The sequence below is a fragment of the Amblyomma maculatum genome, chromosome 3, assembly GCF_055883805.1.
Source record: "Amblyomma maculatum isolate TAMU_Amacu chromosome 3, ASM5588380v1, whole genome shotgun sequence".
NCBI classification, from domain to species: domain Eukaryota; kingdom Metazoa; phylum Arthropoda; class Arachnida; order Ixodida; family Ixodidae; genus Amblyomma; species Amblyomma maculatum.
In genome coordinates this window covers 164,551,475-164,569,655 of record NC_139346.1, presented here as the reverse complement: position 1 = coordinate 164,569,655, position 18,181 = coordinate 164,551,475, and the positions used below count along the sequence as shown (strand labels likewise).

At 46.2% G+C, this 18,181-nt stretch overlaps 1 protein-coding gene across 1 annotated transcript; it reads right to left on the bottom strand.

Moving 5' to 3' along the window:
- Window positions 1-14,366: 14,366 nt before the first annotated feature.
- Window positions 14,367-15,623, bottom strand: LOC146196719 (uncharacterized). Its single transcript, XM_084596397.1, has one exon. The coding sequence runs from the start codon at window positions 15,621-15,623 to the stop codon at window positions 14,367-14,369; it is 1,257 nt and encodes a 418-aa protein (XP_084452523.1).
- Window positions 15,624-18,181: the final 2,558 nt, after the last annotated feature.

Genomic DNA, 18,181 nt, shown 5'->3' with positions numbered 1-18,181 from the left:
CTGTACTCTCTAGTCTGAAGTGGCAGTCATGCCTCGTATATCTCGACGACGTTGTGATTTTTTCGGACACGTTCGACGAGCACCTGATACGTTTGCGCGCTGTCTTCGAGGTCATCCGATCTGCCGGTCTCTCTCTAAAACCCGAAAAATGCCACTTTGCTTTTAACGAGCTGAAATTTCTCGGCCACATTGTCAGCGCTCGAGGTGTTAGCCCAGACCCAGAGAAGACGGCCGCTGTCTCTTCATTCCCCAAACCAGCGGATAAACGAAGCTTGCGTCGATTTCTCGGCCTCTGCGCGTACTATCGTCGCTTTGTTAACAATTTCTCCAAGATCGCTGAGCCTGTGACCCGCCTGACAAAAGACGCCGAGCCGTTCTTTTGGGGCTCCGACCAGGAAAACGCTTTCACGGAACTCAAGTCCCGTCTCCAATGTACGCCAATTCTTGGCCACTTCGACGAAGAGGCCGACACGGAACTGCACACGGATGCCAGTAACGTTGGCCTCGGTGCGGTCCTTGTTCAGTGGCAGGATGGTGCAGAACGTGTCATTGCTTACGCCAGTCGCACTTTGTCCCGTTCCGAAGTTAATTATTCAACTACCGAAAAGGAGTGCCTCGCTGTTGTGTGGGCAGTCATGAAATTTCGTCCGTATTTGTACGGTCGTCCGTTTCGTGTCGTGAGCGACCATCACTCTCTGTGTTGGCTGGCAAACCTGAAAGATCCATCGGGTCGGCTTGCTCGATGGAGCCTTCGGTTGCAAGAATTTGACGTTACAATCGTGCACAAGTCCGGCAAGAAACACAGTGATGCTGACTGTCTGTCCCGCGCCCCTACTCCCTGCCACGCGGACGGCTCCGACGACGATTCCGTTTTCCTTGGTGTTATCGCGACGTCCACCTTATCCCGAAAGCAGCGGGCTGACTGAACTTTTGCCCCTCATTGAATACCTCGAAGGAACCGTGTCATCTCCTTCTCAGCTTTTCAGGCGCGGACTGTCGTCATTTTGCCTGCTTGATGGTGTGCTCTACAAGAAGAACTACGGTCCAACAGAAACTGCTTATCTACTTGTAGTACCCACAACGCTACATGACGAAGTTCTTCGTGCGTGCCACGATGACCTTTCTTCCGGCCATCTCGGGTTTTCTCGCACATTGGCACGGATACGCCGAAAGTACTACTGGCCCAGGCTAGCTGCCATTATGCACCGCTACGTCCGTACCTGCCGTGAGTGCCAGCGGCGGAAAACACCGCCCATTAAACCAGCTGGGCTCTTACAGCCTATCGATCCCCCGAAATTCCCATTTCAACAGGTCGGCATGGACTTACTGGGCCCATTTCCGAAATCCTCCATGGGTAACAGGTATATAGCGGTTGCCACTGACTACCTTAGCCGCTACTGTGAGACCAAGGCCATTCCACGTGGTACCGCAGATGAAGTTGCGCATTTCTTCATTCACAGCATTGTACTCCGTCATGGTGCGCCAACAGTCGTCTTAACTGACAGAGGAACCTCGTTTACGTCGGCACTCACGAGTGAGGTACTTCGACTCAGTGGCACCACCCACCGCAAGACAACAGCCTATCATCCTCAAACTAATGGACTGACTGAGCGGCTTAACAAGATAATTGCCGATATGATTTCTATGTATGTAGACGATGATCATGGGAACTGGGACCGAATTCTGCCGTACATCACGTTCGCATACAACACTGCACTCCAGGAAACAACACGCTTCACTCCATTTCATTTGGTTCATGGACGCGAACTCTTGACTATGCTGGATGCCATGCTTCTACCAGATTCTGCTCCCTCCACTGTCGTGGGGGCTGACCAATTTATTCGTGACGCAGAAGCTGCACGCCAGCTTGCCCGACAGCGAATGCGGCACCAACAAGTACACGACGCCCAACGCTACAACCTGCGACACCGAGAGGTGACTTACACGCCCGGCGACCAAGTCTGGGTATGGAGCCCAATACGGTTGCGAGGGCGCTCTGAAAAGCTTCTGCGGCGATACTTTGGACCTTACGAGGTGCTCCGCCGCCTCAGCGCGGTGAACTACGAGGTGCTCCTCTCGGCAGCCGAAATCTGAAATAGTTCATGTTGCCAGAATGAAGCCCTATTACAATCGGTAAACCAATTCAGGGTCTAAACCAGAGCCAGAGACTTTCCCGTATAACTTGCCCCGCTTTTCGACTATTCCTCTAAGCTTGCGGCATCAGGTCGATGCCCCTTGGAAGGGGGGCAATGCCACACCGCTGACCATCTTCTGGCGCCACCAAGTGGCCGAATGTCTTGGCACGTGGCTAAGCGTCATCCTCGTCTCTCTCGAGTTTTGCGCTTGATTAAAAAGGGCCAGCTCGGTTGTTGTGCTGCTTGCTACTTGTGTTGGTGACAATATCATGAAAAAAAAAAAAAACTGCTCTGGGGATATAATCAGTTGCTGTCTCATCCTGACGACTCTGAGTTCTTTTTTTTTTTTTTTTTTTTTTTTTACGAAAGAGCATATTTGCGCAGTTAAACGTGGTGCACAAATGCAAACCGTGCTGTACCTGATGTAGGACGCTTAATTGGACGCTATGGGTGACGTGTATCATGTCTGCGCTCTATGTTGCCTGTTTTCGATCCTCTGTGCCATGTACTATGCCATGCTTGCTCATTTGTGAGCGCTGTATTAAACCGCTACTTTATCTTTGCAACGTGCATATGTCCTTTTGATTTTGCTTACATAAACTTTACTGCGACATCTGCGCACTGTCATTCCCATGATGCCTCACGCCACTCTACAACTATAGGAAGTAAACGTAAGAAAGGAAATTCCTACTTTTGATTACATAGGCCTAATAACAGCCTTTTTAAAAGCCATCTCATTTCGCTTTTATTTTTCACGGTTATTTTTTTTCTCGTTAGTTTACTAGTAGGGAGAAGTAGCATGTGACGTTTTACATTATGAAATTAATCGTGGGCTGGGGAAGAATATTCGAATTCCTTTGCCGTATACTGAAGTTGCTTACGATAGGAATACTTCTGCAACCAGGTTCTGTTGAATCGAGGTGACCTTGGTCAAGGTTTGATCACACAGCTCGCAAACAGTACACCAAGACACGGCGGCTGGTAACTTTTATTGCGACAGCAATACTGCGCCAGGTTTCGGCCTGTCGCGCAGTCCCGGGATGGGCCATGTTTGACCTTGAACAGCCGCGGAGAAGTCGAAGATGAAGCAGACGAAGACGAAGACTAAGGAGAGGAATACAAAGCAGACAAAGACGAAAAAGACGAAGAAGAAGATAAAGACGAAGAAGACTACGACGAAGTAGAAGAAGATCAAGAAGAAGACGAAGAAGAAGGAGACGAAGAACGCTCGGTCACCCGCATCTAATGCTTTCACTCCACATTCGGTTCGGCAGCATTCAACCCTTCTCATTTATATGTGGGCTGGTAGCTTAGGCTATTGCGTCATACTCTTAAAGGATGAGCTTAAGTGTCCCCATTAATGTAACACATTGCACTGATAGGGCGTGATTGGGGAATAATGTAGCAGGCAAAAGAAGCTTCCTCCGTTGCCATCGCACTTCAACTAGTGTTAACAGAGTTAAACCACAACAAAATTTTTTTTGCAGGTTTCTTCGCTGCTCAAGAGCGGTGGTAGTACTCAAACGTGTACCAAAATCGAGCGACATGTCTAACTAGCTTTAGTTAATCAGAAGAAATTGAACATCAAGAGCTCAGCGTACACACGGGCAACTTTTCCGGCCGTCTAAACAAGTCATTTTTAATCACAACCTGCGATAAACGTCGGGTGAACTGGCCGCGAAGTAAAAACAAACGCAGGCTGCTTGGCGAAGTATCGGACAGTGATACTCTCGGAAATGATATTGAGCTCCTAACACGATGCTTTCGGCACTGTATACCTAAATACTGCTTAGAGTGCGATATTTTTCCTCTCATCACGCTCTGTTCGGACTATATTCAGGCCTAAGCAATGACCAGGTTGTGGGTGGTGCTGCGGAATATAATTTCATCCGAGGCGTCGACCGTTTGTGAAAAGTTTTGAGGAATGGTTGTCTCTTCTCCCTTGTACTTTAATCTGAGTTGTAAATGTTGTTTATTGACAGCGTTGTCACGTGGTGCGCGGTTCGAAGAAAAAGTACGCTAAGCCGCCATCTTTGCTACTGTTGGAAGGCTAGGCTAGTGCGTTTGTGCGCTTTTAAATAAACGCCCTGTATGCAGTGACGCGATTAACAGGCCTTCAGTATATTTGCTTCTTCGGGGAAAAAAAATCGCGGCACGCTTTCCGGCAGTTAGTGGAGTTAAATGAATTATAAACGAGAACATTGTTTGGCCGGAATAGAAACTTTGTTCGAAAAAGGAGATTCACGTGACGTCACGGGCACCACTTTGTTGTCGAGCGGGCAGCTTCAGCAGTGCAGGCTGAAGCAGAAGACGATAATCCTTGGGGAAATGCCAGGAGCCTTCCGCAGTGCTTCGCAGACAACAAAATGGCGGCCTCTGTGGCGTCGGCACAAGAACAAGTGGCAGAGGAAACGTAACGAAATGCCCTTTAACGACACCCATATCGCGATGTGTTTGAAATTATAGGAGGAAAGGAACACGTGATCTGCGTAAGCCGATCGCAGCGCGCAGGAAGGAAATGTAGTGTACTCTTCAAATTTAAATCCATTCTGTTAATGCAGCGCCCGGCAGAATGCTGCCATAGTGCCATATCTCGCTTCTTGCGCAGTCATTTGCAGCATTTTCATGAGTGCGATCCTGTTTTGCACTGTTTACTTGCGGATGTCAAAAGTATTATTGAAGCATTCCCAGTGACACTTTTGCGGTGGTGGGCTGGGGGAAGACTGACGGGGCTGCTTACATACAATGCGCAGGCAGAAGATGTAGTTTTTCGAGGCCTGTCTCGCATGGTTAGCTGTGAGTGTGAAAAGGAATGAGAGAAATAACTAAAACACAAAGTGACTACTGAACTCGGCGCCAGGAGTACAGCTATGTGAAGTAATCAGCTGGTAGTCTTCACAGCAGTAATCTATTACAATGTGCATAGTTTCTTTATAGATTATAACTATTTGGTTTATTCCTTAATTGGGTATCTCCAAAGCGACGTAAGCACATTGGGCACTGGTGAAACTTCGCATGATATAAGTTCATATATCGCAAGTGATGCCAACTGATTATATTCATAAGGGGCCACATTAAGTCCGTAACAAAAGTTTCAATATTACTTCCTCCGAAGTCAAGCCTGAGTGTCATAGCATGGTATTTGAAAAACATGCGCATAACTTACCATCAGAATGGCATATAAAATTAGATATGTGCAATAAGGAGGTCACTAAATGCATATGCATGTTCAACTGAAAATTTTGCTCAGCGCTCATTAGATGCTGATATTATTCATTCACACATCTCCCTACGGCAGATTTAGAAAAATCAGGCTCCTTACGGGACACTGGGATTGCAAGGCTGCGAAGCCAAAGACAACAAGTTAACCAACAGTCTTCCAAGAAGAAGCTTTAAAACAATTTCCTTGGTTAACCAGGTGTTTTAATGTCGCACTGAGAACAACAACAACACTAAAAAGTATTACATGTGTGTCTTGGAAGGGGAAGGACAATGCAGCCGAGTACATAACCTTCACTCCGGTTTACTGTGATCTGACCGCGCGTCCCGCTGGCCAACAAATGCCCGTGCAATACAGAACACAGGGCGCTTATATCAAGATACAAAGAGGGAGGAAAGGAGGTGGCGCCCCTACACCGATACTTTGCTATGATTTAGCTGTTTGCCTATTAAACAAACACTAAACAGGACTGCGCTTTAGTCTACTTAAGGGCGTAAATGGCGAAAGCCACTTTACAGGACTGTTTTCACTAACGGCATTATTGTCATTCCTACTACTATCATCACCATCAGTATCACAATCGCTGCTGTTATCATTTTCACTAACTACATCTTGTCATCGCTACTATCATCTTAACGCTAGACAAGGTGAATTACGATCAGTTTCTCACAGGCGGAGCATGAGCCTAATAAAGGCGTCTTATCGGACGAGAAAGCATACACTCGAGGCAAAGGGATCCTGAAAATGAAATGTAACGGGTTAACATTACACGACCAGTCAGGTATCAAGAGCGCTTTTGAAAATCGCTATACGCAACAGTTTGGGTACCGAATACCGGATAAACCCGGGATTCGAGAAGAAACCCGGAAAGGACAGAGACCGGTAATTGCCTGTGTTCGAGCCGTTTTGACAACTTTAGTATGTAGTGTTGAAATACTTTCCACACACCAGGGACCAATTTGGTGTCACTTTAGCGGGGCCGGTCCCATTTTAATAATTCATTTCGTAAACATTTTCATAAAAAAAAAAACTACTTTATTCTCGCTATCCCAATTTCTCAGTCCTAAATTTTTAAACGCATCTCTAGCGCAGGTGTCACTTTGCTTTTTCGCGGCTTTTCTACAAGCAGCTGTGTTGCATTCCCTGATTTAATGCGGCGACCCGACGTCTCTTTCTCTCTCTCTCTCTCTCGCGAGCGCGCGTGCGTGGTGCACTACAACATCGAATCAGTCTCTCACGTGGACAAAGAATGCAGCGGGCGGAATGTTTAGTGCAACGAGAGAATTCTCATTTGTCCGTTTAGACTCCGTCCACTGAAGAGGAACTTTCGAAAGGGAGCACTTGCATGCCTTTCGTACTATAGGGCAGAGTTGCTGTCGACCAGGCGCATGGCGGCGACCGGATGCTTCCGGCGAGCACTACGAGTGCCTCGAAGTCTCTTCTCCGAGACCATCACTTCCACCTGTCGAGAGTATATTGGAAAGACGGCAGCTCCCAGGGCCAGGGCATGTCACCGTCGTTCGTTCGTCCGTCGGCGCTGCCATGGCAGGTATGTGTACGCCGCCACGACATTATTGTCGAAAAGGCCTGACCTAGCGCTGTGAAATGTGAAATGGAACGCTGGGTTTGCTCTCAACAATGGAATTTATTTCCACTTCTGCGCCAAACTTGAGGAGAGACTCCGACGACCTCTGGTGCTGCATATTTAAACGTCTTGGTTTAATTCTGTTGTGTGTGTACTGTGTGTATAACCATGTAGTGTCAGAGGTAGTCGGAGTCTTATAGCCAATTAGCCCGCTCGCATGTACTGTTGAGGAGATACATAGAAGGGACATTAAGGACTAATAATCCCATATCTATAGGTGTTTCTCTGAGAGGATTCAACAAGCTAGGCTGTACTGCCATTTACTTCAAATCTGTTATCACGGAATACTTTTCAGAGTAAGCATCACAATAATGAATATAGTGGCGGCAAAAATAAAAAAAAATGGGTGCGATTTTCGCAGCAATAAAGACATCTTTTGATGCAGCACAATTTTCAACACCAACCCAGAAATAAATTTTTGATCTCTTTTTTGAGAGGGGGGGGGGGGGGGGGGGGGTTATGAACGTAGTTTTTTACATATTGTGTAACTTTCGGACAATAATAGATATCAGATATTCACTCTGAAGTCTCCTAGTTTGTCTTATTGATATTTAAAAAAAACGCGTTCCATTGATTTTCTACAGCAGCTGACCTAATTTTTGTGGAAGCTAAGTATTGCTGCTCATCGGAAGCTTAGATCATTTCTATCAATATGGTCATAAAGGTATCTTCTAATTCTCCGTAGAGTCTCATAATTATTCAAAACCCCCCTGCCTGGTTTTGTACGTAAAATCATTATTCATTTTAAGCGTAGGAGACACCTGAGAAGCAAATGTTTTCTGCTAATTGGAAGACAGAATATGGCAGTGATGGGATGAATACGGCCATGAACGGACGCCGATAATGATTGTGTGCGTGTTTTAGCAAACAATAATCGGTGTTTAAGTGTCCCTGCGGTTGTAGAAGAGGTAAATATTCCACAATTGCCGTATGCCGTCTTGATGGTGACAAGTGTCTTCCAAGGTTTAATGCAAAAATTCTTCGCGTAATGCTGTTCCAACGTTCACTGCAGTCTCCTATAGACGCAGCTAAGAAACAAGGATATTTGTCATAAGGGTCTACTCGCTTCACCTGTTCGAAGCCAATTGAGCTCGCCGCATTGCGAAACTGAAGGCTCCCCCATCATCCCCCAAAACCGTTTTACAGCCGTGCTTATACGCGCGCAACACATTGTCTTGTCTCATTACTTTCAGGACCTGTATGACTTGGCGTTGTAGATAAAACGCTCATTTTTTAATCCTAATTACTGATTAGCAGTAATCAATTAGCAACTGCAATTACTGTGGTTCAATCGTACTAGATGTAGGCTGTCCAGCGATGTATGACATGCTGCTGTAGTGCAAAGTTCAATTTTTAATCAGAATTAACTATTTAAACTAAGACTTACAATTAGCCTAGTGCATTTATACTCAATAGTAATGCTGTAACGTAATATGAAAATTGTAATCGCAATTCACTAAATTAAATGCAAGTAATTGAAACTTACCATTACTAGACCGTTGCAATTATACTCGACATAATTCATCCATGTTCCAACAATATATAACCTAATGCTATATCGTAAAGTTCAATTCTTAAATAACTGTTACTCAATTAATTTTGCTTATTATATTTTTATATTTTTTTTACACCTATGCCGTCTTCCTAAATTACCCATGTACCTTGTTGTTCTTTTTTATGTGCTTTGTTTTTCAGAGATTTTTATGCTTATTGTGTTAATCTTCTGTTTTATATATATACATATATATCCTGTATGCGCCCCTCCCCTCTTTAACATACATCTGTACCCTGAGGGTAATTTAAATAAATAAATTAGCGGAACCTTATTGATTACTGATAGTCCAGTGCAGTTATTCTCGACAAAACCTCTCCAACGATTGCGAAGGAATTGTAATGTAAAGCTCAGTTTCTGATCACAATAACCTAATTAACAAGATATTAATTACGACGCGTAATTAGTAAAGCACAGTTATACTCTAAATATGCTACACAACGACATACCACAGCGAAGAACACGCCTTGTTTTGGAGAGGGTGCTTTTTTAATGCAGCAGTAGAGCTCCGGCGCAGACTGCGTTAGTTCGACCTTTTGCTCAGCCTCATAGTCAAACATTCGAGTTCAACTATAGCAACACAAGTTTGGTTTAGTTTGTGTATAAGGCTGAACGCCCAAAAGCGATTCACGACTGAGACTATGAGCGAGCCGCACTAGAAGGCTGCGGAAAATTTCACTACCTCTTTTTTTTTTTTCATGTGCACCGACATCGCACAGAACACGGCCGCCTTGATCTCCGCCTCCATCGAAAAGCGGTGGCAGGTGCACTTGCTGATGTTAAAATCCATAAACAAAACCAAACTAAACTTGTGTTGCTATGGCGGGACGAGACTGAAGCTGAGTTCAAGGTAAAATGGACACGGTCAGCAGGTCCAGAAGAAGCCATAGAATCTATTTTTTTCTTTAGTGCGAACCAGGTTGGATTGAGCAAGGAGGAAAGCTGCCTAGAACAAAAAAAAAAAAAAAAAAAAAGCTAAGCCTACTCTTCCTTCAGGGAGTAAGTCTTGACTAGACGCTAATATATCCTTTCTCGCGTTGCTTTCAACCTGCACAGCGACCGAGCTCTTTCTCAGTGGCCTGTCTCGTTCGTAGTGATCATACGGTTAACCAATCGGCGCACACTCGTTGCGCCTGAAAGGATTCTACAATGAATCGCTAAGCATTTCGTTTGAGGATGGTGGTTCCGCCATGACGCCGTAGGGCACTGACCTCTCACGTAACGCAGGAATTCTTGCATGCACTGTCAGACACTACCGAAGATGCCGCATGCGTTTACCGCAGTAGGAGATAGTGTTCTATCGAATGGTGCATATCGGATGGCCAATATGTATTTCGCTTCTGCGCATGTTTCTCGGCTTCAGCACATCGTATCCTTTACTTTACTTTCAGAAATGAAGCCCTGCGCCTTGCTTATACGCATTACCAACCACCTGACACCGCGGAGTCGACCTCACTGCCGCCGATCATCATGCTGCACTGCCTGTTCGGCTCCCGAAAGAACTGGGATGCAGCGTCCGCAGCGGTCGCCGGGGCAACTGGACGGAATGTAATTGTAAATCAACAATGCTCTTTTTTTCGTGCACTGTAATGCAGTAGACACAGTGCTAAGGAATGAGACGCTGCATGTAAGTGAGTTAATAGCAACTGGATGCAGTAAGTAAGCAAGTTGAAGCTGTTTTTCTCGGCGTCCGCACTGCAACCGCCCACGTGTGGGTTAATTAGCAGTGCAATTAGCGGGAAAAGACAGCATGTTGAGAAACACATGGGCCAGGAATTAGGCGGAAGCGTAAAAAGAACACACTCTACACATCTATGGAGACCCATGTCTGACTCATTGCGTCGTGGTCTGCCCCAGCAATTTCGACGCCAGGCTCCTCCCACACACCCTCTTTCCCATTTCATTCCCTTCTTCATTCCTTCAATTACGGTGTTGTTGAGTTGTTCATCGGGACCAGGTACGCTCCTGATGGGGCTGGGACAGGTAGGTCACCGCCGCTTACGGCGGGGGGCTAGCCTGCCAGCGAATTTTTATCTGTTGTGGGCCGTAATTGCACCCGCCACCGCTTCGGAGGTGGACGACGGCTGTTGTTGCGGCGCGCGTCTTTCTCTCCCTCTTCCTTTTCTTTCTTGTCTATTTTCTCTTCTGTCTGCACGAGGCAGCAGAGGTGGCTTAGCTACAGAGCCAGTAGCAGGCCCGTGCATTTTCTTTTCCTTCTTCCTACAGCCACAACAACAGGTGTTCATCGGGAAACGAGACAGCTACCCATATCCAATTTTAATGATCCAGATGTCCAATCACTGTGAGACTGCTACCGCGCCTTTTCTTATGGCTTTTAGATGATATGGTCTCTGTTCGGGAGCAAGGTACCACCGCTTGCACGAAGACGACGCTGCGAAGAGGCCCACATTCAGGAATGAGATTAAAGAAAGGTTTATGTACGAGCATTTACCTGGTGAGAAAGCACGTTTTCAGATGAAAGAAAATGGGTAGGTAAGAAGTTCCGCACTCTAAATATAGCCTTGATACGGCTGCCTTCCCTGGATGAACCAATTTCGTTATTGAAAGCCTGTGTGAGGCTTTCGAAACGCACGAAACCGCAGCTTTAATTCTACAATTTCGACAGGTGAGCTCAAATTTTACATCGCAGAAAGCACGGGCTTGAATCTGGGCCACTTTAGCTAAGACTACATAAATGTAACGAGCCCGCCGGGGTGGCGCCTACCTGTGAACAGCATGAAGTGAAGCAAGTGTCATTTAGTGACCATTGTTTAGTTACGGTCACGCTGGGCGGAACGAAGCAGTGTAAATAAAAAATGAACTGGGACTTATGGAAAATAAACTCGAGGCTTACAGAAGACGAACTATATTGAAGAAAAGTTAAGGAAAGCATTGATATTTTTTATGAGAGCGAAACAGGCTGTATTGAATACTGGGAACGATTTAAACAGGAGGTTAAAATGAATGCAATTGAGCGCTCTTCCATTATTAAGTATGAGGAAAAGAAAGAAGAAAAGCAACTCCAAGAGCTCTTAAAATATTTAGGGCGTGAAGAAGAACGAATGCTGGGTATGTTCATGCATGATATAAAAGGCACCAAAGTTAGGCTAGAAGCTTTGGATGCCCAGAAGTACAGAGGTGCTGCGATAAGAGCGCGCACGGAAAAATGGCTCGGTGGCGAGACGCCAACAAAACGCGCCCTGGCTGATGAAAAGCGATGTGCGCGCGCGAACGAGATAACGGTTATTGAATGCAAGGGGCAGCGGCATGATGATCAAGACGGAATTACGAGCACCTTCGTGGAGCATTACCGTGAGCTGTTTTCGAGCAAAGCACCAAGTGAAGAAGGGTTTAGAGATAACTTTTTGCCTCTGATGCCAATATTAGGCAAAGAAGTTACTGATGAGTTAGAGAACGAAATAAGTGTGGAGGAAATAGAAAAAGCCATTGATGAATTGAATGTCGGAAAGTCCCCGGGACCAGATGGTTTGAGTGCGGCCTTTTACAAAAGCCTTAAAAGTGAGTTATCTATCATGCTCTATAGGCTTTTCAAGGAGTGCTTTGATGTGGGTTATCTGCCACCGTCGCGCATACGGTCTTGGTTCCCAAGACTGATGAGCCAGCCATGCCTTTAAAAGTTACAAGCTATAGATCGATCACGTTAACAAATGTTGATTATACAATTCTGATGAAGGTGTTAGCTAAGAGATTGCAATACATTATAAAAGATATTGTTAGACCTCATCAAACATGTGGAATAAAGACCAGAAGCATATTTTATAATATTCATGTAGCGCGTAGTGTGTTCGAGTGCCGCGATGTTCTAAACAGGAGAGTGGCCATGGTTCAAGTTGATTTTGAAAAAGCATTTGATCGTGTGTCTCATGAAATATTGTACTGTTTGTTGGAACATATTGGCGCTAGTACCATTGTATTGAAAGGAGTTAAAATGGCTTATCCATGTTGTTCTACACGCCTTATGATTAACAAAGTTTTATCTGAAAGAATTAATGTAAGAGCATCTGTGCGGCAGGGATGTCCAATGTCTCCTCTCCTCTTTGCTATATATTTGGGACCATTGTGTAGAATGGTAACTGCTAACGAATACATCCGTGGTTTTAAGCTGGGAGTATGTGAAGTGAAAATATTGGCATACGCTGATGATGTGGCGCTTTTTTGTGAAGACTGCGAAAGCGTTTCGGAAGCTTTGAAAGTAACACGAAGGTATTGCAGGCAGACTGGTAGTGCTGTCAATTTAAAGAAAAGTCTCGGAGTCTGGCACGGGAAATGGGAAGAGGAACCGGAAATTTTCTGTGGAGTAAGATGGGCTACAAAGCCCAGAGTTTATTTGGGAGTCCCATCGGACAAATACGGGGAAAATACGAATTACTGGAATGAAAAAGCGGAAGAAATACGGGAAAGGACGAAAGGATGGATGGGACATAACCTCTCTATTTTCGCCCGTGCGACTGTATGCAATACCTTTTTGGTGGCAAGAATAACGTATTTACTTCAAGTATTGTATTGTGCTCGAATCAATATACAAAGGTTCCATCGTGTATTTGCGGTCTTCATTTGGTCGTCCAACTGGGAACGAATTAGCAGAGATAATCTCTTTCGGCGAGTTAAAGACGGAGGGTTGTCTCTAAGCATCTATATGTGCGGCAGATGGTTTTAAGGTTTTGTTTCCTACGTGAACAAAAAATGCATTCCTGAGAACCTTTATGCAAATCATGCTATCCAGTGCAATTCCAGAGTTTATAGTCTCTTCATGCTCTGCTCGGGGATACACTGTGTCACGCTTCCTGCGAGAAGTGATGTGGTCGCTCAGGTTTTTGCGCGTGCGGTACTCTGTAGAGTATTTAGCGACGGTACCACCTAAGCGGCTGTACAAGGATCTTATTTCACAATTGTTCCCAGCTCCATTGTACAGAACCTTATACTGTGAAGGCCCAGGGAAAGACGTGCTCAAGCGAGTTAAAAACATGACTGTTGCACCGGGCATAAAAACATTCTTTTTTAAATAGCATACTGGAACCCTCCCAGTCAAAACATGGATGAAAGAAAAGGGCCTTTTTGTACCTTGGGGCTCAAACTGTCTACTATGTAGGAAACCTGAAACAGTTGAGCACGTGTTCCTGGATTGTTTGGAGGCGGTGTTTTACTGGGATGTGTTACAAAGGACAAATAAAAAAGACCTGCCATTGACGCCACGTGGAATTTGGTACTTGACAACTGTTAATGATGATTTTCAGTATGACCTCATCATGCTATTGGACCTTCACATTATTTGGAGGAGTAGGATGGCTTATAGACATTGTGATGTCGATGCACGATCTGTATGTGATTATTTTGTTGAACAAGTGTAAAAACTAAAAGAAATTTTGAAGCAGCAAGACGCTGCGGAGGAGGTCTTGAGTCTTATGGGCGAACTTGTGGTAATGAAAGTCCATTAGACACTGTTATCAGCCAAAGGGCATGGCAACCACGATCTTTTACTGATGTATTTGTACCAATTCATGCAGTAAAGAAAAAAAAAAATCCGGGGTGGCGCAGTGGTTACGGCGCTCGACTGCTGTTCCCAAGGACGCGGGATCGAATCCTGGCCTCGACGGCCGCTTTTCGATGGAGGCGAAAAGTAAGGCGCCCGTGTGCTGTGCGATGTCAGTGCACGCTGAAGAACCCCAGGTGGTCGAAATTTCCGGCGTCCTCCACTACGGCGTCTCTCATAGCCTGAGTCGCTTTGGGACGTTAATTGGATTGGATTGTAAAACGTTTATTGCCAACAGTCTGAAGGGCATATAGGCCCCTCGCCTAAACGACGGCCAGAAGGTCTTGGCTCCTGGCGGCGTCTTCGGCCAGTTGGACGACTTTTGTTTGAGTCTCCGGATCGGAGCTGAGTAGGAGAGCCTCCCATTGTTTAAGTGACTTTATTTTTTGTCCCTCCAAGGGGGCAAAAGGGCATTTCAAGAGAATATGGTTGAGATCCGCTTTGGCCTTACATTGCTTACACTCGTTTGAATATTGTCCCGGATAATAACGACTACGCATAACCGGGTTCGGAAACGTATAAGTTTGGAGACGGCGCCAAGAGGTGGCCTGACTCTTTGTCAATGTTTTATCAGCGGTGGGGTACTTCGTTCGATTAAGCCTATAATGTTGTGTGATCTCTCTGTAACACACAAGACGATCCCTGTCTGCGAAGCCCTCGGTATGGCCACTGGCTCGGAAAGCAAGACCTCGAGCCAGTTCGTGAGCTGCTTCATTTCCAGCCAGGGATGCTTGTGCAGGTGTCCAGACTATGCGAATTTTGTGGTCGTCCCTTGCAGTCCGCAGGATTCCGTTCGTCAGAGGGGAGACCCTCCCCTTGGCAAAGTTCCTCACTGCTACCTTTGAGTCACTGAATATCGTTGACGTATCCGTGCCCACTATTGCAAGTGCGATGGCGGCTTCTTCTGCAATTTCGAGACTGCCCGTCGTGATCGAGGCGCCGGCTCGGAGATATGTCTCGGCGCTAGCTACCGCTATCACCATTCTCCCCTTCCCGCAATTAGCTGCGTCCACGTAGGCCACGTCTTCTATCGGATAGTTTTTGAAACATTTGCCGAGGGCTTCAGCCCGTTTCTCGCAGCGATCCTTGTGGTGGACGGGATGCATGTTTTTAGGTAGTGGTGGGATCATCAGCCTATCGCGCACGCTCTTAAGCATGTCCACTTTCGGACCTCGCTGACTCTCGTAATTTATACCTAGTTTGGCTAGGATTTTCCTGCCTGTAACGCTTCCCGACAGCCTTTCGTACTGCGATATTGTCACGCCTTCCACAATTTCATCCAGTGTGTTGTGAAGACCTAGTTCTAAAAGTTTTGCGGTGGGGGTCCGAATTGGTAAACTCAGCGCCTGCTTGACACTTCTGCGAATGATCCCTTCCAGCTTGGACTTCTCCGCTGCCTTCAGATTAAGGAAAGGAGCTACGTAAGCAATCTTACTTATTACAAAGGCTTGAACTAACCTGATTAGATTCGTTTCTTTCATGCCATAGCGCCTATTTGCGATTCTGCGGATGAGCCGCATAGTCTATTGCGCGCATATCTCCAACTTTTTTATTGTTTCTCCATTGAAACCGTTGTTTTGAATGTACAGCCCTAAGACTCTAATCCTGTCCACCGTCGGGATATCGAGTCCCTGAGCCTTAAGAGATATCCGCGGGGGATCCGACCGTGATTTCCTCTTTGGTTGGTAAAAAAGCATTTCCGATTTTTGCGGGGAGCACTTAAGTCCCCTATCATTTACGTACTTTTCAACTTCTCCTATGGCCATTTGGAGAGTTTCCTCTATTTGACCGTCGGTTCCTTTGCCAATCCGCATAGTAATATCATCCGCATACATGCAATGACTGAGACCTTCAATCGCTGCTAGTTTGCTAGGAAGCCCGATCATGGCCACGTTGAATAGAAGCGGGGACAGTACAGATCCCTGCGGGGTCCCCTTGCTACCTAGCTCTATGTAGTCTGATTACTTTCCCCGAAGTTAATTTGGGCGACTCTGTCGGAAAGGAAATTTTTAACATAGTTGTAGGTTTTCGGGCCTACTCCCAGGAGGCTGAGATTATCCAGGATCGCCTTGTGCGTGACGTTATCGAAAGCCTTCGCCAGGTCAAGACCCAGGATGACCTTCGTGTCCCGCGTTTGTGAGTCCAGAATTTCATGTTTTAGTTGCAGCATCACGTCCTGCGTTGAGAGATGAGACCTGAATCCCACCATGGAGATAGGATAAAGATGGTGGTCTTCCATGTAATTATTGAGACGTGTCTGCACTACATGCTCCATCAATTTCCCTGCACAGGAGGTTAGGGATATAGGCCTTAGATTCTCGATCGACAGAGGTTTTCCCGGTTTAGGAATAAGTACTACCTTAGCCGACTTCCACTGCTTAGGAATCTCACCCGCCTCCCAACATTTCTGCATGTAGGCAGTGAGTGTTGTTATAGAGTTGTCGTCGAGATTTCCGAGCAATTTGTTGCTTACCCCATCCGGCCCGGGCGCTGAATTAGTATTTAATCTAGCAAGCTCTACTCGCACTTCGGATTCAGTAATAGGTTTGTCCAAGTGATCGTTGGGTATCCCACAGTAACCATGCAGAGGTACCTTCTCGGTGTCCCCTATGTACTTAGATCGAATCTCATCGAGCAGCTCTTGCTCTGTGCCCTCATGTTGATGCTGGATCTTTTGGAGGTTTTGCCTCTGGGCCGTTTTACATCCGTCAGGGTCTTAGGAGGTATCTGAGTAAACTCTATGTGCGGGCCAGACTTATATTCCCGTCCACTTTGTCGCATAGCGATTCCCAGTTTTGCGTAGAAAGTTTGAGCGCATATTCCTCTATCTCTTTGTTGTGCCTTGCTATCCTTCTGCGAAGGTTACGATTCCACTTTTGACTTTTAAGTCGCTTTTCCATACTGGTTTGGCTTGCCACATATGGAGGAGGCGGGTGTCCACTGCTTCTAGGCCTGAGTCTTCCGCCACAGTCTTGGTCGCTTTACGAGCGTCCAATTGGAGCTGCCTTATCCACTCCTCAATGTCATCAATTTCTGTGGTGTTAGCATTCTGTTCCCGGATTTTTCGGAAGGCGTCCCACTCGACGAGTGAGTGACGTCGGCCTGGGCGTTTATAGGGCCCAGCAGTAATTACCGTTTCCAAAATAAAGTGATCACTCCCTAAATTTTCTTGAGTGTTAACCCAGTTTGTGCTGCCGACGTTCTTAACAAGGGTGAGGTCCGGAGATGTGTCCGTACTGACGCTATTTCCCGTTCTAGTGGTCCGTAAGTAGGGTGAAGGCCCCTTGTTGCATATCGAGCCAGAGCTCTCTACCCTTGACACATTCTCTCTGGTCCCCCCAAGCAGCGTGATGGGCGTTGAAGTCCCCCACTACCACCACCGCTTGTTTGTTAGCAATGCGTAGTTTTTGAAGAAGCGACCCGAAGTGAGTCTTTCTTTGTTTTGGACTGCTGTATATATTCAGCACAAATAGGCTGGTCTTAATTTTATTATTCGGAATGAGTTCTAGAAGAACGTGCTCTACGTGACTGATCCCCGTGTCATGCGCAATAGCCGTTATGTTCCTTTTGACGAGGGTGGTAACTCCCGCCTTCTCGCCAGAGGTATTAAAAGATTGATAGCCTGATAATTTTGCAATCCCCCCAGTTTCCTGAAGAGCGATCACGTCCGGGCAGTCTTTACCAATGAGGAGTTGTTGAAGAACTGCTCGCTTCCGGCGGTATCCCCGACAGTTCCACTGCCAGAGCGTATATCTATTGTCCTTATGTTGCCTGGCCATTTTGAAGTTGTTGAAGGGTTATCGTAATAGCGTCTTATTCTCTACGGCCCGCCGCCACGCATTCATAGCTAACAGCTCGTTTCCTAGCCTTTTGGTTTCTGTAGTGATTTCCTGAACAACGTTAAAAATGGACTGAATTTGCGCCTGAATTTTGTTATCTGTGGCCTGAACCTGGGCGTCAATTTTGTCCTCTAGCCTCCTGCATACCTCTGCGAGCGTGAGCTCGGGCTGCGTGTTATCACACGTCCTCTTTTTTGTAGGCGGGGGAAGCGATGGTGACGCCGCCGAGGCATCACTGA

Bases quoted from the DNA above. Each gene is read 5' to 3' on its own strand.
- LOC146196719 (XM_084596397.1), bottom strand. From the start codon at position 15,623: ATGCGGCTCATCCGCAGAATCGCAAATAGGCGCTATGGCATGAAAGAA.